Below are 26544 nucleotides of genomic sequence, written 5' to 3' on the forward strand. Positions count from 1 at the left end.
AAAAACTGATACAGAACGGCTGAGTACCCTTCACCACACACAAATCACAAGAGCAGAAGTACCAAATGAAGGAGATGGAATTATCTCAGTTGTGTTTAAATGCACAGAAAAAAAATTGGAAGGAAAATACTAAGATGTTAAGAATAAGTCTAATTGGGAAGAGGGATTAGGGGCAATTTTGTCCTATTCCTTTATGCTTATTCATTCTCAGATTTTTTATCATAGTTATGCTCATTGCCAAGAATATAATGTGTTTCTATTAAATATTTTAGAAAATATGTTATCTATGATATAGTATAGTTTCCTAACATAATGTACCAGCTCTAATATGTTATTGAAATTATAGATAATAATCCTGTTCTAGGGATTCATAACAAGGTGAATTAAAACTGCAATCAAAATCTAACTCAAACTTATCAGAAACCTTCAAATTTTCTATGTATTTTGACTCAGCAAATCTATTTCTAGAAGCTTAGCTTAAGAAAATAATCATGGAGGGGCACCTGGGTGGCTCAGTTGGTTAAGCGACCGACTTTGGCTCAGGTCATCATCTCGCAGTTTGTTGAGTTCAAGCCCGGCCTCAGGCTCTGTGCTGACAACACAGAGCCTGGAGCCTACTTCAGATTCTATGTCTCCCCCTCTCTCTACCCCTCCCCTGCTCATGCTCTGTGTCTCTCTGTCTCTCAATAATAAATAAACATTAAAAAAATTTAAAAAAGAAAATAATCATGGAAGGCTTTATTGATTGGATGGTTCAGTCAGTTAAGCATCCAACTTCAGCTCAGATCATGATCTCACAATTCGTGAGTTCGAGCCTTGCATTGGGCTCTGTGCTGACAGTTGTAGAGGCTACTTGGGATTCTTTCTCTCTCAGTCCCTCCCTCACTCGCTGTCTCTCAAAATAAATGAATAAAATTAAAAAAAAGAAAAGAATGATGGAAGAATATAAAGATATATGGAGGATACCCATTAAGGTGCTACTTAAAATACTAAAAAATTATAAATAAGACCTAAATGCTCAACAGCATTATTAACTAAAAATACTATGACATATCCATAAAATAGACTAATGTGTAGCCATGAAAATAACAGGAATATTTAATAACATCTAGAGAAGCCACAATATATTGAGTGGAGAAAAAAAAAACAGGTCCCGAAACAAAACATACAGAAAGTGTTCCATTTTGTTAATAAAAAAGTTAATACATGGAATAATGATTGGCCAAATATACACCAAAATGTTAATAGCAATGGTTTCTGGGTTGGGAGATTATAAGTGATTAAAAAAAAATTTCTATAATGAACATACATTGTTTTTGTAACAATAAAAGTCAACTAAAAGTTAATTCTTAAATCTGCTAAACCCCAGATCCATTTCAGTTCTCTGTGTCCATGCAGCACAACTTCTCAGGTGACTAATTTCCAACCTGCTGTGATTGGGCCTGAGCTGCTTCCAGGGATGAAATACTGCATACACAGATGCAGCTCTGGAACTGTGAGTTCTGGTCATCCATGGCCAAGAGGAAGCTTCCAATCTGAGACAGACTCTGGTGAGGGCCCCGGGATAGCACTCAGGGCGTCCAAGCCCTCCTCTGGCTGCCTGCCAGGGCCTGCACTACAGGTGCACAGCCAGGCTCCCTGGGTACTCTGGGGGCTCACATAGATCTCATCCACAGCAGACTGCCAGAAATTTAGGCATTCATTCCATACATTTATTGAGCACCTAGTGTCTATGTGCTAGGCAATAAATTAGGAACTTCACACACATTACTGCCTTCATTCCTCATGAAAACCACTGGAATCATCTCGTGCATCTGATTTTACAGATGACAAACCTGAGGGCAGGGAATTAGGTCCCTTGTCAGTTTGTCACAGTGAGAGGCACACCTGAGATCCAAACCCTGTGTCTGTGTGGCTGACAAGTCCAGTGTCCTTCGCAATCCTCCAGTACCTCCCACGGGGTATTTCTTTTTAAAACATTAGAAGATCATATTTGAGGCATAGAACGTTAATCTATATCTTTCACTACATTCACAAGCTGCATTTCCATTAAAATCTCACAGTGAATGTGGCCTTGACACAGCTCATAACACCTACTGCTGAGGGTCTGCAGGCTCTCAGCCTACGACCCCCATGAGAAGCAGCATCAGAATGTGGAGATCCACCATCACGTTGGGCTCTTGAAGAGCTCCTTCCAGAATCTGGGAAAGCTGGCTGCCTTCAGACTTCACAGAACCGTCTCCCTGTGGCCCAGCATGGATGTATCCAGGGCCAGGACAGCACAGTACAGCCCTGCACTGCACTCTGCTCCCTGGGCTGTGTCCTGGGCCCCCTGTGTCCAGCTGCATTCTTGCTGGAGCACCATGACAGACATGGTAAAAGAAAGCCGTGTAGGAATACAGAAGAGCCAGTCTACTTGCAATGTGGGTGAGATGTGACAACACACTGAAGGGGTCTCATTCTCCCTGTGGCTGCTTCAGGGCCAGGGAAGTGCTCTTCCCAACTGCCCCTCCCCCATCAATGCAGACCACCTCAGGCAGGGCACCCAAGGCACTTCAGACAGTGTTGAGAGGGGGAGGGAGGGAATACTGCTTCAAAGCCTGATGAATTGCCTGAAGGAGAAAGGGGGAGAAGCCAGGTGAAGGGATGCACTGGGACTGCAGGTACTTGGAAGCAATTATTATTAGGTACCTACTGCCAATTATTTTCCCAAAATTTCACCTGTCTCTCACATCTAGCCCGTTTAAGATCCTTTTTCTTCTTGGGGGAGATGGCTGCAACCTGAAAAGCAGGCAGAGGCACTGGTGAAATGAAGTGTGTCCATAAGAAGAGCTCCCTTTGCTGGGCCCCAAACCAGCCTGCCCCCCGCAGTTGCTAGTGGAGGTCTTGAGTTCCATCCTGCAGTCCCCCAGCCCCCTTCTTCCTGAGCACAAGCACAGACCAGCTGCACTTCCACACCCATCCAGCTCAAACCTCTCGGAGCCAATCTCGCCAGCCTGCACAGGAGCTTCTCCCCATTCAGCCTCCTCAACAGTGGTGTCTGAGCTGCTTTCCAGCAACAGTGTCTCCACTGCTTCTTGTGTATAAATAGCAGCTTTTTAATGAGACTAGAAAATCCCTGCTGTAGGTACCTCTTGGAAATAGGCAATTGTGACTATGCTGGCTTCAGATGATTACATGTGTTAAGCCATGGATCCCCCTCAAGGGACCTCAAATTGGGAATGTGAGGACAGATTGCAACATTTGACCTTGAACACTGTGAGCTGCTCCAGGCAACCTGCAAAAGGCTTTCCTAAGCAGACTAAGAAGGAAGCTGATGCACAGAAAAGCAGCATAGACACACACACACACACACACACACACACACACACACACACACCTGCCTGACTCCCAGGCTTTCTGCAGGCCAGACTGCATTTTGCCTTTCTTACAGCATATCCCTTCTTTTACCTAAGCTAGTATCTCTTATTTTACATTGCCAGCCTCCAGTCTATGGGGTCCCATCTCTTCTTCAATGCATCTTAACATATGTCAGGTTTTCAGTAGAGACTTTTGGATTCATTGAGAGTTGTCTATCTGATTTTCTGAAGCTTCCTGGAGTAAGAGTTTCCACATCTGGCTTCATTTTTCCTCCTCCCCTCAAAGTCAGTTATTTGCTGGCACTATTATTTGCTGATTTTAGCGAGCATTATTCAGAAGGTTCCTTTATAACTTCTCACCCGACTATCTAACCATCCCTGTCAGAGACCTCACAGCCCAGGAAAGGCTTATGGTATCCCACGGTGCCCATGCAAGCAGGAAACTGAAGGGTGAAGTCAGCATTTCCTGTGTACACACACACACACACACACACACACACACACACACACACACAGGAAAATTGTGGAGTCAAATGAATTTTGAAAGCATTACATACAGATAAGAAAATTACAGTTTCTGAAACATTTTAACCTGCGCTTTCCAAACTGATTTGATCTATGGATTTCCCTGAACAGTGCTCAAGACTAGTGCTCCAGGCCACATGCTCTCGGGTACACATTTCTAGCTTCACTTTCACGTGAATGGCCTCAGACAAGCTCCCCATGCATCAATTCCTTGTTTTTCAGCAGAGACTAAATAGAAGCCTCAGAGCAGAGGCAGCTAAAATGAACAAACAGTTCCAGAAATCTGATAGACCTAAGGTCAACTCTAAGATAATCAAGCAGCTGTGATGTGATCACTGTAAATTAGTTACTTAAACTGTGAGATCCCATTTTTCTTATTTATGAAATAGGATAGCTGTGAGGTACATAGAAAAATCCTTAAAGTGGCCTTTCTTCTTTCTCTTCCTCATCTGCACCTTTCAACTACTGACTGCAGAGGGTGGGTGGAGAGGTACCTGATAAGTCTGGAAGCCCAGATCACCTAAGTTGGTGTTTAAAAATGTACCTCAGATTTGTTTTAATCAGGTATGTTAAGACATGGGAACATGGAAACGACTTTCATGAAGGAATAAATTAATACTCAGAGTTCCCTACAAACAGGAAGTGTGGTATGCCATGCAAGGCCACATGGGGAAGCACCAGCATCAGTAAAGAAGCACACAGAGTGGGGGAAAACATGGGTGGTTTCAGGTGAGGTGGGGTAACTAGGCCTAGAATGGCCTTGTGTGAATAATTTCAGCATATTGACCCTGCGATGATTAGGGCAGGGGAATAATAGATAGTGGCACTGAGCGTGAGAGCTCCATAAAAGAGGGGGTTGGGAGTGTGGGCTCTGGATTGGTCAGTCTTCATTAGAAGAGAATGGTCTCAGATGGAGTGTCTGCTCTCTGGGAAAGAGGTAGTCTGGGAGTGGCTTTCTCCACGGTGTCAGCAAGGCCCCAAGATGTCAAAGCATTAGCAAATAAAAACATAATTAATGCAATTAATTCTTTGTACGCTTAGAAGAAGAGGATGTGATCCTATTTATTGATTTCAAAGTTGTCAACATGTTTAGAACTTAACTCATCACCTTCCTTCCCTAAACCTGTTTGTCCTGGACTACTTTACCTCAGTGAGAGCATCTCCATCTACCCAGGTATCTAGATCAAACATCTAGGAATTATAGACTCCCTTTTGCTGTGAGCCACCACTCAGTTCTCCTTCTGATAAAAGACTTGCTGCCCAGTCCTGGAAACTGATGGCAGTCTTCAGTGACAGTCCTTTCAGGGACTGCCAAAGCCTTAAGGAGACCCTTTACCAAAGGCCCTGCCCCTCTATCCAGTTGTCCACAGTCAGTCAATGTGGAAGGCTAAAGGCTGAGCCATCTTGGCCCAAATCAAGACAAGTCTGAAGGTCCTTCCCCTTCTTTCATGGATGTTGATTCTCTCTGAGTCTGTTTCTCAGGTAACACAACTATGACACCAATCTATACCAAGTCCTGGCAACATCTTCTACTCCACATCAGTGAAATCTACTTTCAAGTCTTCCCCTATTATTAGTGTTTTAGTTCATGGCCACCATCTTGACTTGCTTAGATATCCACAAGAGATTCTGAAGAGTCTGGTTTCTGGCCAGAAACCTATGTGGGATCTTTTAGGTCTGATCACAGGCAATCACAAAGACTTTTCCTGGGGAAAGCTGTCCCCCCCCCCCACCCCCTCCCCTCCCCCCGCCTGCCCATTGCCCACAGCAGACAGTGCACTGCAGTCTCTGAAGGGAGTTGTAGTTAAGGCTCAGGCCTCCTGGCCAGCCATGCTCCCACACATACTTGCATTCCTAGCCCAGGCGCCTCCATTTGGAGACCTCTTTATTGGGGACCTTTAGCCTTCCTCAGGTGCTTCTGCAGAGACCTCCTAATAGGGGGGAGGAGAGAAACTTTGAAGATGTTTTTCTCCACTTTGACTCAGTACCCAGTACTCCTATCCTTTCCCTGCTCCCAACCCCTGCCCCCCTGTCCATTAGACAATAGGAGTCTTTTGTTTTGTCCTCTCTCAGTAGTGACACATTCTCCCCATCTGCCCTGATAGTTGGGAAAATGGAACACTGGGGGAGCCAGTACTTTCTCTTCTTGCTTATATATCATAGTGAGTGATTAAAGGCTGGACTTGTGCTTCATTTTGGCGTGTCTTAATTAGTTACTCCAAAACCTGGCAGCTCAACTCTCTCCAGCTCAGCTTAGTTCATGATGGACTCCTAATTGTTCTTCTTGTATAACAATAAAAATGATTTTAAGATGGAATTTGCACCCAACATTAACCAAGATAGACCATACTCTGTGCCACAAAATAAAGCCTTAAAAATTTAAAGGAACTAAATCATACAAAAATATGTTTTCTGACAATAATTGAATTTAACTACAAATCAATAAAAGATATTTGGAAGAATCCCTACATATTTGGAAGTTTAAAAAAAATGAAATAATCTATGGATAAAAAAGGAAGTCATAAGGGAAACTAAAAAATATTTTTAATTGGATACAAATAACACAACATATCAAAATTTGTGAGATATAGCTAAAGCAGTGCTTAGAATAAGACTCATAGGTTTAAATGCTTCTATGAGAAAAAGAGAAAGGTTTCAAATTAATTGTCTACACTTAAACCTTAAGAAATTAGGAAAAAATAGCAGAATAAACCCAAAGAAAACAGAGAGCAGGGAATAATAAGGAGAAGAAATCAATGAAATTAAAAACAGAAAAATAAAAAAAGTCAACGAAACCAAATGCTGGTTCTTTGGAAAGTCAATAAAACTGAAGAACCTCTAGTTAGATTGACTGAAAAATAAAAAAAGAAAGAAGACACAAATTACCAATAACAACAAGAAAAGCAAGGACACTCTACCTGCATTAAAACCACAATAAGGGAAAACTATGAACACTTTATGCCTATGCATTCAAAAATTTAGTTGAAGTGGACCAGTTCCTTGAAACACACCAACTATCAAAGGTCCATGATTTGAATAATCATATATCTGTTAAAGAAACTGAATTCATAGTAAAACAAACCCTTCTAACCACAACAGCAGAATCCTCCAAGGCCCAGACAATTTTATTGCTTAATTCTATCAAACACTGCAGGAAGAATAATCCCAAATCTACATAATCTCCTGAAAATTGAAAAGAAAAGAACAATTCTGACAATGCTGAACTTCAGCTGAGCCCTGTGGTCCCAGAAAACAGAAAAACTTCCCCCCTTTTGTGATCCTTTTGTGTTCTGTGAAAGGGCTACCACAAAGTACCACCCTTTTCTCCCATATCCTAAGGTAAGACCACCTCTGTCCTGTAAGGACTCTCTTGTTTTATAAAAGCCCAAGTTTTCTCCCTCTTCTCCAAGACTTTCCTCAGTAAGGAACATTCTCCCTACTGCAGTAGCCTGAATAAAACCATCTCTATTGCCCAGTGCTCTTCATCTTTGGCAGTTTTGGTTCTGTGACGTGTACAGTGCCAGAGCCTGCCTTCAGATCCCTGTTTGCTCCACGCAGTTGATGAGCCCTCCTTTCCAAATGGTGATGGGGAAACAGTGGTGTGTGGGGCTCCTGGTCCTGGGCTCTGCACTTGTGTCCATCAGTAGCATGGTAAGGATTTGATTTTGATTCCTTTTGAGTGCTCACTTGATTTCTGGTGCTGGCTTCATTTGGTTTCTTGGTTTGACCATTTGGTGATCTCTGTAAACAGATAATGGTTTATAGAGATCTTGTTTCTGTTGAGTGAAGATGGCAGAGAATCTGGTTTGTCTTCTGTTTGTCTAGCTGTCTATGTTAAGGTCAAATCAATTAAGAATTTCATGCCCACCAGCATGTGGATATCTGGACTGGCGAGTTTTGTATTTCTGTGTATGCTTGACCTGTGCCTGAAATTTTTATAAGCTTTCTCTTTGTAATCAGAAAGGTCTTTCCCTCTCACTGTGTAGGTGTGTAATATTTTCCTAACTTCAGGTAGTATTACCAAATTAGATCATAAAATCTCTTAAAGGAGTTCTATTCTGATCAGCTTGAAAATAAATTAGCATTTGTAATAATTGAATATTTCTAATATTAAAGAAGTTAAGGAAATTGAACCTCAAATATATATATATTTTTAAGTTTTAGTTATTTAAGTAATCTCTATATCCAGTGTGGGGATCGAACTCACAACCCCAAGTTCAAGAGTTGGATGCTGTTGTGATTGAGCCAGCCAGGTGCCCTGAACCTAAAATATTTTCAACGTGAAAAAAATAACTGAGAAACAGTTTAACTGTTCAAGTTCAGATAATTTAGGTGAATCTTTGGCAGTTTAATATGGCAGTTTAACAGTTTAATAGTTAACTAGTTTGACTAGTTTAATATGTGACTTAATAAATGGAGTGATGTTTTCTATATGTTAAATAATTATTAGTGTTAACTAATATATGTGTAGGTTTTTATTCTACTTGGGTATGTTCCTCCTAAATTTATACAGGCCTACTGACTAGTAAGCTAGCTAGTAAGCTAATGCCAGTAAGCTAGCATTACTGTTACTAAATGTTTCCCATTATGAAAAATATGCATTTGTGTTTAACAAATTTGAATCATTATTCTAACAAATTTTCTTTCAATAGTAAGTATGTCAACTTGAATATAATTTCCAAGATTTTTATGTCACTTAATCTTCGAGTTAACTTGATGGATAGTCAATAGATACTTAGATTATTTCAATAAGATAGAATACTGAATCGTTCATTGATTACTAAACATAAAGTTTATGTATTCTTGTTCTTTTAATGCTACAGAGAGACTATATATATGTATTTGGGTCTTTTAATGAATGTGTTTCCTTTCTCTACTTTGAGAAGTATACCGTGAGGGGTATAGATAGAACTAGAAAGTTGTGAGAGAAGAGTTCAACTTGTCATGGTCAAAGCTGATGAAGAGTTGCTAGCTTTTATAAGATTAGCAAAAGGAGCTATAGTATCAAATATTATACTTATGCAAAAAAAAGAAGAATTTGGTTTTCCCTTTGTTAAAACAACAAAAATTTCTTGGATTATTGGTTTTCTCTTAATATGAGGTTGTATAGGGCTATTTATTGCTTTCTGTGTACTTTGCCTAGACAGCAGAGATTCTGTATATTATGAAACCAATCTTTGTGTTTATGTTGACTTTGCCATGTCTCTGATCACTCCAGATCACAAAGATTTCTTAATTAGACAAGAGCTAAGATTCCTTACAATTATGCTTATTTATTTTTGAAAGAGAGAGTGAGAGAGAGAGACAAAGAGTGTCAGCAGGGAGAAGCAGAGACAGGGAGACATCGATCCAAAGCAAGCTCCAGGCTCTGAGCTGTCAGCATAGAGCCCGACATGGGGCTTGAACTCATGAACCGCAAGATGACGACCTGAGCCAAAAGTTAGACACTTAACTGACTGAGCCACCCAGGTGCCCCCGTAATCATGTTTATTTTAGAAATACACTTTGGTTACACAGATAGTCAAGTGTTGTTCAGTAACCCATGATCTTATCATAATCACTGTTCAAATCTCTTGACAACTTTTGATATTTTGTCTTTCCAAAATTAAATTCTTAAAGATAACTTCTGAACCTGAAACTGCCTTTGGGATCTCCCAGAGGGTTCTTGGAAAATCACAAAGCATTTGTTCTTTCACCTTGTAAAAAATACAAGTGTTATAAATATTTATGTTTATCTGATATGTTACCATAGATGAGTTGATGGGAAGACCTGTCAAGTCCAAAAGAAATATCTGACCTTCCCTAGGTTAAATGTGAATGGATAAAAGGTTAACATAAGTATTTCAGAAATTGTATGCTTTATGGCAAGTTCATAGAGAATTGCCAATGCCCTTGCTATCCATGATGTGTTCCTATTTATCAGAGTATTGATCCTACTTTGCCTGGTATCATACAACAATAACATAGCATTATAAGTCATGATCTCATTTATTTTTAAATGTTAATTTGGTTGCAACTTTTACTTTTTTAATTTGAATCTAGCATTTTGTAGGCCAGTAGTTTTCAATTAGGGATTGAAATAATAAGATGTATAAAGCAGTTTTGTTAATATACAGATGTTTAGGACCTGCTCCAGACTATTCAATCTCTTTATTGATATTCTTGCTATATTCTAACTACATGGTTTGTATATTCATAATAAATTTTCTCAGGATTATTATATATTATATCAGAAGATTTTTTTCTCTGTAAAGATTATGTTCATTTATTTTAATAAATTAGCTATAATGTTAACCATCTTCTTTGAAAATAGGGATAATCATTATGTTTATAATTATGTCTCAAATGTTTTGATTGACTTTATTATCTTGTTTTGTATACTGCAGAAAGATCCAAAATTCCTTGTCTGTTATATTATTCTTATTTTGAATCTCATGAGATCTCTCACTTTTAAAGTTATTAGTAATAATTTAACCACAGACACTTTAAGTCTTCTGCAGATAGGTTTTTTGTTTTGTTTTATTCTGATGCTTCAGCTACTGGCCCAAGAGCTGCTGCAACAACGAAGTGTCTCAGAATCCCATGAAAGGGACTATGACAGGTACCTTTGAGTGTAGGGTTCTGATGATGTTACATAATCGGCTTTGAGACTGCAATAGTGGATTCCTAAAACTCTAGCAGAGAAGCAGATGGGTTTTAGAGACTGCAATACCAAGACAGACCAGAGAAAGAATTAATTATATTAAACTATATGAATTGATGAGGGATGATTGTGGGTTTTCTTTGAAATATTGTTAATATTTTAATGTTCTATTTTCTGGATACATAAGGAACCACTTTTTTTTCCTCTTAAGTTACCTTCAGCTGAAGAATAACCATTTGGTAGACCATGCTTTTGTAAAATTAAACAGTTGTTAATTACACCTTTCTCTCCCTGCCTGAGCCCTCTAGAATTTGGACACTCTGAGTATTCTTACTTTCATAGCATTATAATTGTTTGCATAGGTTCAGTAAGTATCTATCCTCCTTGTTAACAGGAGGCACACCTGGAAACTTGGCTATACAACCAAAGCCTTGCACAGAATATCATATTTAAGAATATGAATTTAATGAAGTACACTGAAATGCTTTTAAGGAACTAAAACTGACTTTATGCAGCCAATGCTCATAAAGCCTTCTTGGAAAAACTGGTTAGATTTGGGGCTTATACAGTTCCCAGCCCTATAGGTCAGTGAGGAAGGTCAGTTTCTGGCAGGCCCAGGAACGTGAGGATATTTAGGAAACTTTTAGAAGGGAGGAATTCACCCAAATCTGTAGGTACTAGAGGTGACATCTGGTGGGTAGTCCATGGCTTGGCTTCCTAGCCTCTGATGTACAATGTTCAAAAATTGGAAGACTTCATATTGTCAAGATCTCAATTCTCCTCAAACTGATTTACAGATTCATCACAATCTGTATCAAGACTGCAGAAGGACATTTTGTAGATATTGATAAATTGATTATAAATTGCATATGGAAAGGCAACAAACCCAGAATAACTACAGTAATACTGAAAAAGAAGGATAAAATGAGAGGGTTCATATATCTTTCTCAAGACATACTATAAAGCTACCGTACTCAAGACAAATGGTATGGGCAAAAAGATAGACCCTTACATCAATGGAACAGAACAGAGAGTCCAGAAATAGAGGCACAAATGTAGACAGCTGGTTTTTGACAAAAGGACAAAGGCAATTCAATGGAGAAAGGATAGCCTTTTTAACAAAGGGTGCTGTGAAACTGGACACACAAAAGCAAAAAAAAAAAAAAAAAAAGAAAAAGAAAAAGAAAAAGAAATTTGACCCTCATCTCAAACTATATAGAAATTAACTCAAAATGGATAAAAAATCTGAGTATAAAATGTAAAATTATGGCACTGTCTAGAAGAAAATACAGGAAACACTGTGTCCTCAGGTTCAGTAAAGGAGTTCCCGGATACAACAGTAAAAGTATGGTCCATAAAAGAAAAATTATAAATTGGGTTCCACTGAAATTACAAACTTTTGCTCTGCAGAAGATATTGTTAAATAATTAAAATACAATCCATAGACTGGAAAAACTATTGGCAAATCACATATCTGACAAGGTATCTGTATTCAGAATATATGAAGAATTCTCAAAACTCAGTAATTAGAAAACAAATAATCCAATGAAAACTGGGCAAAACATTCAGGCACTCTGCTAAAGAAGATATATATCTGGCAAATAGCATATGAAAAAATGTTCAACATCATACTCACTGAGGAAATGCAAATTAAAACCAAATGAGATATCACACAGATAAAACACTGGCAATACTAAGTACTGACAAAAATACAGAACAATGGGAACCATCGTACTTTGATGGTGAGAATGAAAATGGTACATCCACTTTGAAAAAGTGTATGATAGCTTCTTATAGTTAAGGATACACTTAGAAAATGACCTAGTAATTTAGTCCTAGGTATAAAATTATGTCCATACAAAGACTCGTACACTAATGTTCATAGTAGCTTTATTTATAATAGACAAAAACTGGAAACCCAAATGTCCTTAAATTAGTGAACTAATAAACAAACTGTGGTATATCCATTAAGTGGAATACTATTCAGCAATTAAAAGGAAAATTAACTTGATACATGCAAAAACACAGATGAACCTCAAATGCGTTACACCAGGTGAAAGAAGTCAACCTCAAAAGGCAATACAATGAGTCCATTTATATGACACTTTGGAATAGTCAAATCTATATGGATGGAGACTAGACTACCAGGAACTGGGGGTGGGGAGAGGGATTGACTACAAAGGGACAGCATTAAGTTTTTAGATTAATGGGACTCTTCTGTATTTAGATTATCATGGTGGTTACATGACTGTATACATTTGTCAAAACTCTTAGAACTATACAGCAAAAAGAGTAACTTTTACTGTGTATAACTTCAAAAATAAAATAAAGAAGGAAAGAAAGTATGCAAGCAATTTGACCACATCAACATCCTGCTTGAAACCTTTCCATAGCTCCAAGAACTGTTAGTCCACAGTTGTTAGCATGGAGCCACAGCCTGGTCCTCCTTCTCTCTTGTTATGCTCCTCATTCCATATTATTTGCAATTCCTGCATATTTAAAGCACCTGATACAGTACCTGTGCAGGTACTCAGTAAACACAGGCTCTCTTCATTTGCACATCGTTCTGCATTTGTTTATGTTGGCCCTTTCTCATGAAGGCTCTTTCTACTCCTCACTCCAGCTAACTTGCAGGCATGAAGACTCAGGCAATACCTTCTCCTGAAGGGTTTCTCTGACTTACTTCCTCCCCATCTCTGCCCCTCATAACGGGTGGACTCTGGTGCCTCTCTTCTGAGCTTCCCCATTTGTGCAATAAAGGCTTGGGGATGTTCAAACCTTACACATTTTGAAGAAAGGCCTGGCCTTCAGCTGGTTTGAGGGAGATTGACTCTAAGGGTCTGAAATATCCTGCCTGATAAGAGTGGCTTTGTATACCTGGGCCTTCAGCCACTCCAGACTTTATACTAACAGTGTGATTGACCATGGGGTCCCTGGGCTACACTGTGTCAGTGTGACCTCTGGAGAGCTTGGAGACTTAAGTAGTTAAGGTCAGTCTTGTGGGCACTACATGCCTAAGTAATTGACCTCCAATAAAAACCCTGGACACCAAGGCTTCAGCATACTCTCCTGGTTGGCAATACTTCCTACATGTTGTCACACGCTGTTGCTGGGAGAACCAAGCATGGTCCATGTGATTCCATGGGAGGGGACATCTGGAAGTTTGCTCCTGGTTTCTCTCAGACTATGGCCTATGATCATTTTGCCTTGGTTGATTTTAATCTGTATGCTTCCACCATAATAAACTGGAACAGCTTTTCTGAGCTGTGTGAGTCTTTCTAGAGAATCCTCCACTGATAGTGGCTTGGGGCCATGGGTTCCCCCTGACACATCATACCACTGGGTTCACTTCTATCAGAGCACTCATAATGAGCTGTCACTGTCTGTCTCTTTCTGTGCTGTCATTTATTTAAGAGCAAGAACCTTATATGATTTGCCTACCAGCTTAGTGCCTAGCACTGTGCCTGGAACATGATGAGTGTTAAATAAATGTCTGACTGCAAGAGAGGCCTAGCCTTCTCATAAGTCTGATTCCTATCCAAGTCAGAAAAATGCCTCAGGGACTTGCAGAGGAATGTGGAAGTAGCAAGCCTTTTCTCCTAAGAAGAAATCATAAGGCATTAACCATGCAAAAGCACAGGTAGTAAAAACTGTCAACTCCAGAAGCCTGAACTGAGAATTAATTCTGTCAGACAAAACACCCAGAGTAGGAATTTTAAAAGCCTTAGCTCAGGAGTGGCAGTGTGGTAACATGGCTGAGGGCTATGGAGACTAGGTGGTTGCTTAGGGGGAGATGAGAAGAGCAGGACAGAAAGAAGGGTTACAGAAATTCCACCTTGTCATCTATGTTTTATTTTCAGATTCTGCCTTTAACGAAAGCCCTCTCTGCACCAGAAAAAGTGTGGTTTCAATGGAAAATGCCAAGAGTGTACATTTAAAATTCAAGAAGTCTTTTGGAAATAAGGAGAATCTATAGGTCTCTGGTAGATTCCGTGGCTGATGCTCTGCCCTGCAGGTAAGCTGCAATTCCAGTCTCCAGTACTAGCCTTTCTGGTTCTTGATGACAACTACACAAATGTTTAGCAATAGACTCCATTACAAAATCACAAAAACAACAATTAAGTTTGCTAAGGATCTTTTACTGGTAATTCTTAATCTTTCTTAAGAGAAAAACGTAGTTCAATTAAACACACACATGCTTTGTCTTAGAGCCATAGACCAAACAGAAACACAGCATACAATAAATGCCGACTCACAGACGGTATCCACCCCAAATCAATAGCTCTGACTAGAGTCATGGAATTTTATAGTTGATTAGAGAAGAGGTCAGGTCTTTGATTTCAATGTCTTCGTTTTGAAAATGGGGTAACTGGGATCTAGAAAAAAGCCATGAGTGTTGAATAAAGATAATAGCATGGAAGTAGCCAAGACAGTACTTTGATATGTCCTCCCCCACCCAACACAACCTTTCCTTTCTGGACCTGGCCCAGCCTCCACTCCAAATCTGGCAAAGAGCCCTTATCAAATCACATGGATCCAGACCTAGAGCTCTAGGGAGACATGACCTAGCTAGGCAGACTGGGATGAGTTACTGCATCTCTCTGGGCCTGTTTTGTACCTGAGCTGTAGGATAATAATGCTTACCTCACTGGATTTTATGTGGTGAAGGAGGTAACATGCAGCATCATACCTGGCATATAGAAGGTACTCAAAAAATTACTCTCCCTTTGTTCTTCCCATTGACTCCTCATCTATGGCAGCCTTTCCGAGATCTCCTCATCTAAACCACAAATCCAAAGAGTATTACTTGAGTGCTTATTTTCTCAATTCCTCCTAAGGACGGCAAATAGCTAGTACCATTCCAGAAGAGAAGAGAGTTCTTGCATTGCATCCAGTAGATGTCTTGGGACATTAGGGCTTAATTCTCTGTAGGAATCCAGTTGAGATGGTTTCATGGACTCACAAAGCTCTACAGCGTTCATGGAAGTACACTGTTACAAATCTAGTTTTGGATATTACTGATACAGGGTTCCCAAAACAAGGCAGGTGGTAGAGGGTTGAGGGATGGGACTGAGGATGAAGAGGGGATTCAAAATGCTTTCAAGCCCTGGGTCTCCATAGTTGGTTACTGACCAGCACTCCCTGAGCACGAGCATTGTTCTGTCCATAAGTCTAGTGATACCTGTGTTCTGTGAGGGGCATGGCATTTGCTTTTGGGCCTCACATAAACTCTTCCAATACCATGCTGCTTTAAACTCTGCCCTCCCATTGTAAGGGCATCTCTGAGTCCCTCAAGGAGCAGTTTTCTGGGCCTTAGCTTTTACCTTGCCCCACCCCCAACACACACACACACACACACACACACACACACACACACACACACACACATCACCCCAGAACTTCACACACACACACAGCTGTCTATAATCTCTGAAACTCATCCAGGCTGCCTCCATGCCCCTGGTGTGGTCTGGAGAGCCCCTGAATCTCAGAGTCACCTAATAAACCTGGGTTTCTTCCATTTCCATCTGCCTCACCCCTGCTCTGGGGCAAAGGAATCCTTGGGTACACCAGGGCACCTCCTCCAGCTTCTCTGGGCCTGTTTGCCATTGCTAAGGTGGAGCTGGTATGTCTTCTCACTCTGGAAGTGGAAGGAAAGCCATTTGGGCAAAGAGAAAAAAAGGAGTCCTTTGCCAGTTTCCTTAAAGTCTCACTTACGGTATTATCTAGTTTGGTTTTCTCAAGTGGGGTTTCTATTTAAGTACCCCAGAGAGGAAGGAGAGTTTCAAGGGAATTGAGATGGGGGGGGGGGTGTCAGAGCTGCAGAATTTTGAAAACCTTTTATTTGGAGGAGACAACAACTTTTCTGAGTTTCATGTGTTTGTTTTGGGACAGCGCAGATGAGAATTGTGGAGTGCTCAATACAAGCGTCTGGGCATCACCTTCCTTGTCTAAACCCACTGACTTTAGAGCAGAGTCCCAACCCTGTATCTGCCAGTAAAGGTACAACCCTTGGGAGCCAACCTTTGACTCTACTCCTCAACGTGATCTATGCTCCACCCCTGGGGGAGGGTGGGAACTGCTGTCTGCATGCCACCCTCCCAACCCCCAGCCCCTGCTCCTCTCGGGTTGGCGGCTCTGACCAGAGCACACACAGCGCCTCACTTCCACCTCCACCACTGGGTATGACCACAGACTGTACCCTCTACCCCATGCATAAGCATAATGCACACATTACCTCCTGCCCCCTACCGCCTGATTTCTGATTTCTGGGCAGTACCTGTCTTCCTTTACAGCTCCCACTTCAGGGGCTCAAAAATAACTTTTTGAATGTTTGCAAGAAGTAAAATACAAAGAATCCAGTTTGCCAACTAACCAAGGGTTGGGGATCACCATTTATAAAACCACTCTGGACTTGCTTAACTAATACGTAGGGTCAAAGTCTTCTAAATCTGTAGCCAGAACGCGGTCCTCCGACTAGAGCGGGGAGCACATGGTCCTGGGGACCCCAGAGCAACCCTATCTCGGAGAAATAGCACTGCTTGCTTCAGAGGGCCCGAGACAAGCCCCCTCCTCTGGGTGGGGCGCCTCTGTCCTGAAGCCAGGACCAAACACAATGAATCTGGTCCACCCTTGACCAGCGAGCCCTTTCCCACCTTCTTCCGTTTTAGAGGTCAAAAAGCTGCAGTTCGGAAAGCCAGCCACGTGCCGTTGGTCAAGCAAGAACAGTTGCATCAAGGACCAAATTCTATTCTCACCTTAAACACTCAGTCTCCCGGCTGACGACGCGCCCTGCTACGGGAGTGGGGGGCAAACAAGGTCCCAGCTGTAACAGGTAGCCCACTGGTGAAAGTGGGGGGGAAGAAGGGACAGGCATGACGGGAGGCGGGGCGGCAGTAAATCAGAAGATAAGCAGGGAAAAGAAAAGGAATCTGGAGGGCGACGCAGCGGGCAGCAAGGAACCAGAAAATGGAAGCGAAAATCAGAGAGAGTGAGGGAGGAGAAGACAGGAAAGAAGAGGAGGCGAGACAGTGTCGCGGGGGAGGGGGAGCGGCAGGTCACGAGAGGACAGACGCGGGGCGCGGCAGGGGCGCGGACGGCGCCCTTACCGGCGGTGGCCGAGCGCAGGCTCTCCAGGCTCCAGGAGCGCGACAGGGCGCCGCGCATGCCCCCGCTGCCGCCGCGGCCTCCGCACACCACGCCGCTGCTGTCGGAGTCCGAGCCCGGGGACAGCCCGGCGCTACTGCCCCCGCTGCTGCTGGTGCCGAGGTCGCCACTCGTCTGCCCGCTCGACTCGCTCGGGCATTGCTGTGCCCGGCTGCAGGCGGGCCCGAGCTCCAGCCACAGGCTCGGCGGCGGCTGGGCCGCGGGCGGCGGGGCGAGCGGGCTGGGGCCGGCGGCGCCGTCGGAGGGCGAGGGGCGTGCGGGCGGGCGCGCGGCGTCCCCGGCCCCATCCCCGCCGCCGCACGGCCGCCGCTCCGGCCCGGCTGACATCATGGGGCTCCGCTAAGGAGGCTCGCGGTCGGCCGCCGCCCGCTCAGGCTCTGCGGGGCGCGCGCGGGGCGGGCGCGGGGCGCGGTCGGGCGCCCAGCAGGCAGGGCGCGGCGCCACCGCTCGCCGCCCGCCCCCGGCCAGCCTGGCGGGCGCACAGCCGCGGCTGCCACCCGGGTGCGGGTCGCGGGCCCGGTCGGCTCGCGCTCACGCACGCGCGCACGCAGACCTGGAGCGGCGGCGGCGGCGGCGCGCGGGGGCACCGCCACCCTGGGTCCCCGCACGGCCGCGCCCCGCCGCCAGCATTCCCGGGCGTGTGTTAGTTAGGCTGGGATCATCTGACAAAGGGACGCACCCGTAGGGCCGGTGGGCGCTCGCTTCTCTTCCGCAGGGACCCAGCTCAGACTGCGGGCAGCGCGTCCGTGCCCACGTGGGGGCGGGAACGCAGGCGGGAGCGCGGGGCCGGGCTACGGCTGACCTCAGCGAACATCGTCTCGGGGGAGCGCGCTTGGCCGGGACACGCCCCCAGCCCCCGGGCCTTCCGCGCTCAAGGTGTGCGGAGGGAGAGCCAGTCAGCAGGCGCCTGCCCCGCTCAGGAGCATGGTCCCGCCACGAAAGTGCCTGAAACAGTCTAGCAGCAGGCACAGATGAGAATGGGAGCCCCAAAGCACAAGACAGCCAGGGATTACAGGGGTTTGTTTTGGGGGAGGATAGGGATTGTTAGGGAAAAAAGTTGCTGTTTCCTCGGACCCTCCCAGACACTCCTGAGCGTTTTGTAGGTTCTTGGAGTGTACCTAAAGGGTGAAGTACATCCACTGTTCCATACAAGGACAATACATCAAGAAGTACTTATAGGAAATACAAAATCTGGGAGGTGAAAACAGTGGGAGACTTGGTCTTGGACGTGAGATGTGTGAGGGAAGTCCTAATATGGATTGATATGGACTTATCAGCTTTTTAATGACCCTTCCCTCCCAACCTCCTACCCACCCCACCCCCCTCCCCCAGCAACATCCCTCCTCCAACTCCTCCAAGCCCTAGCAAGCTGGTTGTAAAGTGACAGAAGTATTAACAACAGTGAGGATGAAATGAGAGGCCACATACCAGCTGGTATAGGGCGGATGCTGCAAAAGTGGTCATTTTCTCCCCTTCTTTGCATTTGGGGTCCGTTTCCTGTTGCCTGTCTCCTCTGTGTGCTCCTAGCGCTGTACCATGGGGAACCCTGTGTCTTCATAATATCTATCTCCTCTCTTTGTAGGCCCTCTGTTATCTCCTCTATCAGATTAATATATTAATATCTGCTGCTTTTAATAGACTCAGGGGCTGGGGACAATGGCATGCCAACATTTATATAAAGTACAAAACCCTATACAAGCATAAGGTAATGCTGGTGTTGTTGGGTGTTCAATTGATGGGCCCTGGGGGGTGACTCAGCCAATACGCATCTTGAAGCTCCTCCCTCAACTTACTGTACTTGTTCCAGGAGACTGTGTGCTTTCCTAACCACTCCATACCTGGAATGCACACTTCTTATCCATGCCTCTATCCTTTCCTGCCCTCGGGAAGGACAACTCTGTCCTCCCCTTATTCCTGATTATGGGAGGTTCTGCAAGAAGGGCTCCCCTCATGTTCTTATGTGGCTGTCAGGCTGAGGGCTCTGAGATAAGTTCCTGTGGGTGGGAAGAACTGCTCAGGAAGGAGATGGTCATTGCCAGCATGAGGCACAGATCAAGAGACACCACTCCCAACTCATCAGCAAGTCTGGGTTCTGCCTCCAGAATAAGTGTCAAAGTTGTCCATATTTACTTTACTGCTACCAGAATCATACTGTGCTTGGAAGACTGCTTTAGTCTTTTAACTTGTTCCACAGAGCAGCCTGAGAGAGCTCTAAATATAAATCATACCATGTCACGCTCCTGCTTCAAACCCTTCAGAAGCATCTCTTCACAATTAGCCAGACCCTCAAAACCCGTGTACTGACCTGACCTATCTCTCCAATTCTGATCATCTCCCCCATCCTTTGCTCTCTGCCCTGCAGCCACTGTGGCCACCTTGCTGTTTCTCCTTCTAGCCTCAGGGCCTTTGCACTTATTGTTCCTTTCACCTGGAATGCTCTTCTTTTTTGCTTTTCAAGGTACTGGCTCCTTCTCAACATCAGATCTTAGAAAATGTTATCTCCTCAGTGAAACTTCATTTATTTCTTCCTAGGACTCATCTGTCAATGGCTTGTTGTTTATCTGTTGTCTGCCCCCATAGACCACGGATGCTGTGAGGGCAGCAGCTCCTTACCTATCACTGTGTCTCAGTGTGAGCAGAGCACCTGTTGCAGGCTGGGTGCCTGGTAAGTGCCTGTGGGGGAATGAGTGGGGGCATGGAGCTGAGCAAGAGGCCAGTTAAGCAGGACGAGAAGAACATTCTTGTTCTGTGGGTTCAGAACAGATGAGCAGATGATGTGTGATACTGAATGGATGGTAACAAAGGTGGTGCCTCCAGATGGCAGCAGCATGGGCTGATCTAGCCTGTGTAAGCCACAGTCAACCAGACAGCCAAGCACCATGCTTTTTCTGAGTCCATTTTTCTTTTAAGTCTTCCTGAGACTTCAGTAAATTCTTATTTGAACCAGCTATCCCGGTCTCAGCTCTGCTGTAGGGAAGATCAGAGTGTCCTCATTTGAGCTATGGTATGAAAAAGGGATCCACATTTTTTAAGACCATGGTGGTGATAGCAGCTGAAATTACTACATACTATCCAAGGATAAGGGAATCTTGGGGGATGAAAGTTGATGCAATGAGACTTAGCTGCCTCCCTAACATGGGAAACCCTCCAAACTCATCCATTTCTGATACTATTAAGGGAGAGATGAGATTTTGGTTTTCTTGCCATCACATGGTAGGTTTACAATTATATCTCTATATCTCTATTTCTATCTATCTATCTATCTATCTATCTATCTATCTATCTAAATTAATGTTAATACAGAATCTTTATGAGAAAGGTCAGCACAGAAGGATCACTGTTTGAGACTGGTTCAATGATGTGAAAATAGGAGCTGCAATGTTCAGCTGCACATGTAGAAACAGACAGTTGTCTAAATTTAGAGATTGGCTTCTGTCCTGTCTCTCCTAGCTAACCCTGTACTTCAGTTTCTACAAAAGTGTTAAACAGAAAGAAGCTTTAAAACCAGAGAGATCTGGGTTCAAGTTCTGTTTTTCTCTTACTACTTGTGACTTTGGGCAAATTATTGAAACTTCTTAAGTCTTTCTCCCTTCACCCATCAAATAATGATACTGAGAACTATTTTTGCAGGATTATTGTAGGGATTATATGAAGTGATATGTGCATATACAATAGTGCCTAGCAATGTCTGAACTATTAGCAGCTATTTATTAAGTATATATTAGGTGTTAAGTACTTTGCATATATTATTTAACTTCCACAACAACTTTAATAGGTACCATTATTAGCCTCATTTTTCAGTTGAAAATAATAAGCTCAGAATAACCCAAGGCCACATATTTAGGAAGTGGTGGAATTGGTTCCAGTCCTCACCAACTATGCTTTGAACCACTATGTAATTGTTAATTCCTTTCCTCCTGATTTTGAGGATTCTCTAGACAGTTCTTGCTGGAATATTATCAGTATCATTGGCAAGAGACACTGTAAGCCTACTTTGTACATAGCATACTGCTAGCTGTTGGGGATATAATGAGGAAGTTTAAGCAATGGATCTTGATATTGAATAAGTATGATATAGGCTCAGCCATCCAAATTATCTCCTTTAAGACTCTTCCTGAGATGACTAACAGGTTATAATAATAGGGAAAATTGAGATTGTCTTCAGGCAAGCAGGACAATGACGAATTCTACTGACCCACTCCCCAGTGAAACTAGTGGAAACTACTTAAAAATAGCCACTTAAAACCTCTAGATATATTCCTAGGGGAAAATAGAAAATTAAAAAAAATCTGTTCAAGAAAATCAGTGAAAGTTTACTAAGAAAGGTGAGAGTCTGTGATATCTGAACCAGTACCACTGCTTCTCCCCTTCTTCCCAGCTCAGTGAGTTGGGAGATTTCACTCCAGATGGCTAAAGCAAAAAACATGGGGCTCCCTCTCTCATCTCCCAGCTGGAGAGCTTACTTCCCTAGAAGAGCAGTATTTTTCACTCTGTCCCCAACTACCTGCTATTGACGCTAAGTCCTGGGTGAGAATGGTTGAGCAGTGGGGACTCCCTTTTTCAGCACACTGGGCATATTAAGGCTCTGATATCTCTTCCCCCTGCTTGTGAGGCTGTCATTCTATGCCAGGCAAGCCCAGGGGACCATAAACCAATGTACACTCCTTCAGTGATTGTCACTCAGAGAGAAGTCTGCCATTATCCCCATCCCCAGCTCCAGAGCTCTTGCTCAAATATTTTGCCTAGGGGTAGAATTTTGACTGTGGGAAGGCTGTAAACAGATTATTGCTATTTTTTTCCTAGAAGAACTGCCCTCATTTGTATTAGAGCATGGAGAAGTTTAAACCTAAAGGTGCTCCCCAGAGCAGTGAAGCTTCTGGTGAAAGGCATTTGGGAACATATTCATGGATCTAATGAAAATACAGCCTAAAATTATAAGCCCATTAGTTTTCAAGAAAGAACCAGGAATGAGATATTTCTTTGCAAGAAAGAACCAAGAATAAGCCCTTCTGGGATCAGAACAAATACCAAACACAGATCTCTGAAACTATTCCTTCAAAGGAGCCAGAATTTGAGCAGCTTATGCCCCAAGGCATTGTTGTAAACAGTAGGCCAATCAGCTGCCAATCAGTGGAATTTAAAAGCTGAGTTTAACAATAGAAGGGTCAATCTATCAGGAAGACATAACAATTAAAAAACATATATGCCTAATAACAGAGAACCAAAATACATAAGGCAAAAACCAATAGAAATGAAGGGAGAAAGGGATATCCAACTTTCAATAATGCATAAAACAACTATACAGAAGATCACACAAATAGAAGACTTGAACAAAACTACAAACCAATTAGACCTGCTAGTATCTATACAGCATACCACCCAACAATAGAAGATATTTTCTTCTCAAGTGCACATGGGACACTTTCTAGGATAGACCATATATTAGTCCATAAAACAAACTTCAGTAAATTTAAAGGATAGAAATAATACAAAGCATGTTTTTTGACCACATGGAATAAAATTAGAAATCAGTAATGGGAACTTTAGGAAACTCACAAATATGTGGAAATTAAACAACACACTCCTAAGTAACCAATGAGTCAAAAAACAGACCAAAAGAAAAATCAGAAAACACTTTGAAATAAATGAAAATGAAGACAAAATATGCCCAAACTTATGGGACACAGCTAAATCAACACTTATAGGGAAGTTTACAGCTGCTTATGCCTGTATTAAAAGAAGAAAGTTCTCAAGTCAACAACCAAATTTGCACCTTATAACACTAGAAAAAGAAGAAATGCAAAACCTAAAGCAAGCAGAAGGGAGGAAATAATAAAGGTTAGAGTAGAAATCATTACAGAAAAAAACAGACAACAGAAATATAGAGAAATAGAGAACAGATACAGAATAGAGAAAATAAAAGAAACCAAATGCTGGTTTTTAGAAAAGATCAACAAAACTGGCAGACCTTCAGTTGAAGAAAGAAGACTCAAGAAGAGGAGGATCAAGAATAAAGAAGAGTACTCAAATTACTAGAATCAAAAATAAAAGAGGGGATGTTACTTCTGACCCTACAGAAATAAAAATGATAAAGGACTACTATAAACTATTGTACACCAGGCATTTAGATGACTTAAATGAAATGGACAAATTCCTAGGAAGACACAAGTTTCAAAACTCACTCAAGAAGAAGGAGACAATCTGAATAGACCTACAAGTGGAGATTGGATCAGTAATCACAAGACTACCTACAGAGAAGAGTTCAGACCCTTTATCCCTGGCTTTATCCCTGAATTCTACCAAACATTCAAAAAATAATTAATACCAATTCTTTACAAACTACTGCAAAAAGTAGAAGAGGAAGGAACATATCTCAACCCATTTTATGAGGCCAATAGTACCCTGATACCAAAACTGACAAAGATATTACAAGAAAACTACAGACCAATATCTCTTATGGATATGGATGCAAAAATCCTGAATAAAATACTAGTAAACCAAATTCATCAAAACATACAGGGATTTATATATCTTAACCAAGCAGGATAAATCCCACAAGAAGTGCAAGGGTGGAGTAACATCTGAAAATCAATTAATGTAATATACCATATCAGAATAAAGAACAAAAGTTGCATGATTATCTCAATAGACACAGGAAAAGCACTGACAAAATTCAACACATTCTCATGGTAAAAAAACAAAAAACTAAGGAAAAAGCCAAAAAACTCAACAAACTAGGAATAGAAGGTAAATTTACCTGATAAGGGTGTCTATGAAAAACCTACAGCTAACAACATACTTAATGGTGAAGATGGGATACTTTACCCCTAAGATCAAGAACAAGGTATGGATGCCTACTCTTGCCATTTCTATTCAACTTTACTGTCTGGAGGCTATAATCAGGACGGTTAGGCAAGGAAAAGAAATAAAAGACATCTAGATGGGAAAACTACCTCTATTTACAGATGACACAATCTTGTATGTAGAAAATCCTAAGGAATCCATTAAAAAAATGACTAGAGCTAAGAAATGAATTCAACAAGGTTGCAGGATACAAGATCAATATACAAAAATCGATTATATTTCTATATAGATCTATATACTTTCAATGAAAATTAAGAAAATTTTATTCGCAAAGCATCAAAAAGAATAAAATACTTAAGAGTGAATTTTTCAAAAGCGGTACAAACTTGTATTCTGAAGGTGATGAAACATAGTTGAAAGAAATAAAAGAAGATCTAAATAAATGGGAAGAATCCAATGTTTGTGGATCAAGAAATTCAGCATTGTTAAGATACTCTCTAAATTCATTTATAGATTCAACACAGTCCTCATGCTAACCCTAGCTTATTTCTTTGTAGAAATTGATACCTGATTTTAAAATTCATATGGAATTGCAAGAGACTCAGAATAGCCAAGATATTCCTTAAAAGGAAGGGTAAAGGAAGAGAAAGACTCCACTTCCCAATTTCAAAATTTACTACAAAGCATAGCAAACAAGACAGTGCAGTACTAGTACAAGGACAGACACAGATCAATGGAATAGAACTGACAGTCCAGGAATAAATCCATATCTATGATGAACTTACAAGGCTACCAAACCATTGAAAGGGAAAGAATACTATTTTCAACAAATGGTACTGGAACAACTGGATATCCACATGAAAATGAACTCAAATAAAAAAACTTAAATGTAAGAGCTAAAACTATGAAACTCTCAGTAAAAAACATAAAGGCAATACTCATGACCTTGGATTTGGTAAAGGATTCTTAGATATGATATCAAAAGCATGGTCAACAAAGGAAAAAGATAGATAAGCTGGACTTCATCAATATTAAAAAAAAATTCCGGGGCACCTGGGTGGCTCAGTCAGTTGCGCGTCCACCTTCAGCTCGGGTTAGGATCTCGCCATTTGTGGGTTTGGGCTTCACATCGGGCTCTGTGCTGACAGCTTGGAGCCTGGAGCCTGCTTTGGATTCTGTATCCCCATCTCTTTCTGCCCCTTCCTCGTTCGTGCTCTCTCTCTCTCTCTCAAAAATAAATAAACATTAAAAAATTAAAAAAAAATTCTGTGCTTCAAAGGGTACCATCAAGAAAATGAAAGGACAAACCACAGAATAGGAGAAAATATTTGTAAAGATTATTTATCTGATAATTCATGTGCATCTAAGGTATAGAGAACACTTACAACTCAATTAAAAACAGCCAGATATCCCAATTAAAACACAAACTGATGGTTACCAGAGGGAAGGTGGGTGGAGGGCGGTGGATGAAATACGTGATGGGGATTAAGGAGTCCACTTGTGATAAGCAACACGTATTGGAAATGTTGAATCACCATATTATACACCTGAAACTAACATTACACTATATGTTAACTTACTAGAATTTAAATAAAAACTTAAAAAATGAGTAAAAGAGTAGACATTTCTTAGAAGAATAAAAGATATATAAATGGCTGATAAGTATATAAAAAGAGAACTATAAATCAAAACCACGAGATACCACTTGACACCCACTAGTTTGAATAGAATCAAAAAGTCAGATAACAAGTGTGGTGAGGATGTTGATGTTGGAGAAATTACGCTGGTGGTGGGAATGTAAAATGGCACAACTTCTTTATAACACAGTTTAGCAAGGGAGGAAGATGGCGGGGTAGGAGGACACTGGGCTCACCGCGTCCTGCTGATCACTTAGATTCCACCCATACCTGCCTAAATAACCCAGAAAACCACCAGAAGACTAGCAGAACGGATTCTCCAGAGCCAAGTGTAGACAAGAGGCCCACGGAAGACGGTAGGAAGGGCGGAGAGGTGGTGCACACTACACGGACTGGCAGGAGGGAGCCG

General features: G+C 42.1%; 1 protein-coding gene across 4 annotated transcripts in view; it reads right to left on the reverse strand.

The window, feature by feature from the left end:
- Positions 1 to 26544, reverse strand: part of ARHGEF4 (Rho guanine nucleotide exchange factor 4) — a 260980-nt gene that overhangs the window by 72755 nt on the left and 161681 nt on the right. The window contains exon 1 of one of the 4 annotated variants that reach the window (XM_060623856.2): positions 17637 to 18229. The exons of the other annotated variants lie outside the window; for them this stretch is intronic. Coding sequence (XP_060479839.1) covers positions 17637 to 18024 — 388 coding nt within the window. The 5' untranslated portion in view covers positions 18025 to 18229. Of the gene's footprint in view, positions 1 to 17636; positions 18230 to 26544 lie in introns of those variants that run through there. 4 annotated transcript variants of the gene reach the window in all.

Source organism: Panthera onca, chromosome C1 (assembly GCF_046562875.1).
Source record: "Panthera onca isolate mPanOnc1 chromosome C1, mPanOnc1 haplotype 2, whole genome shotgun sequence".
NCBI classification, from domain to species: Eukaryota; Metazoa; Chordata; class Mammalia; order Carnivora; family Felidae; genus Panthera; species Panthera onca.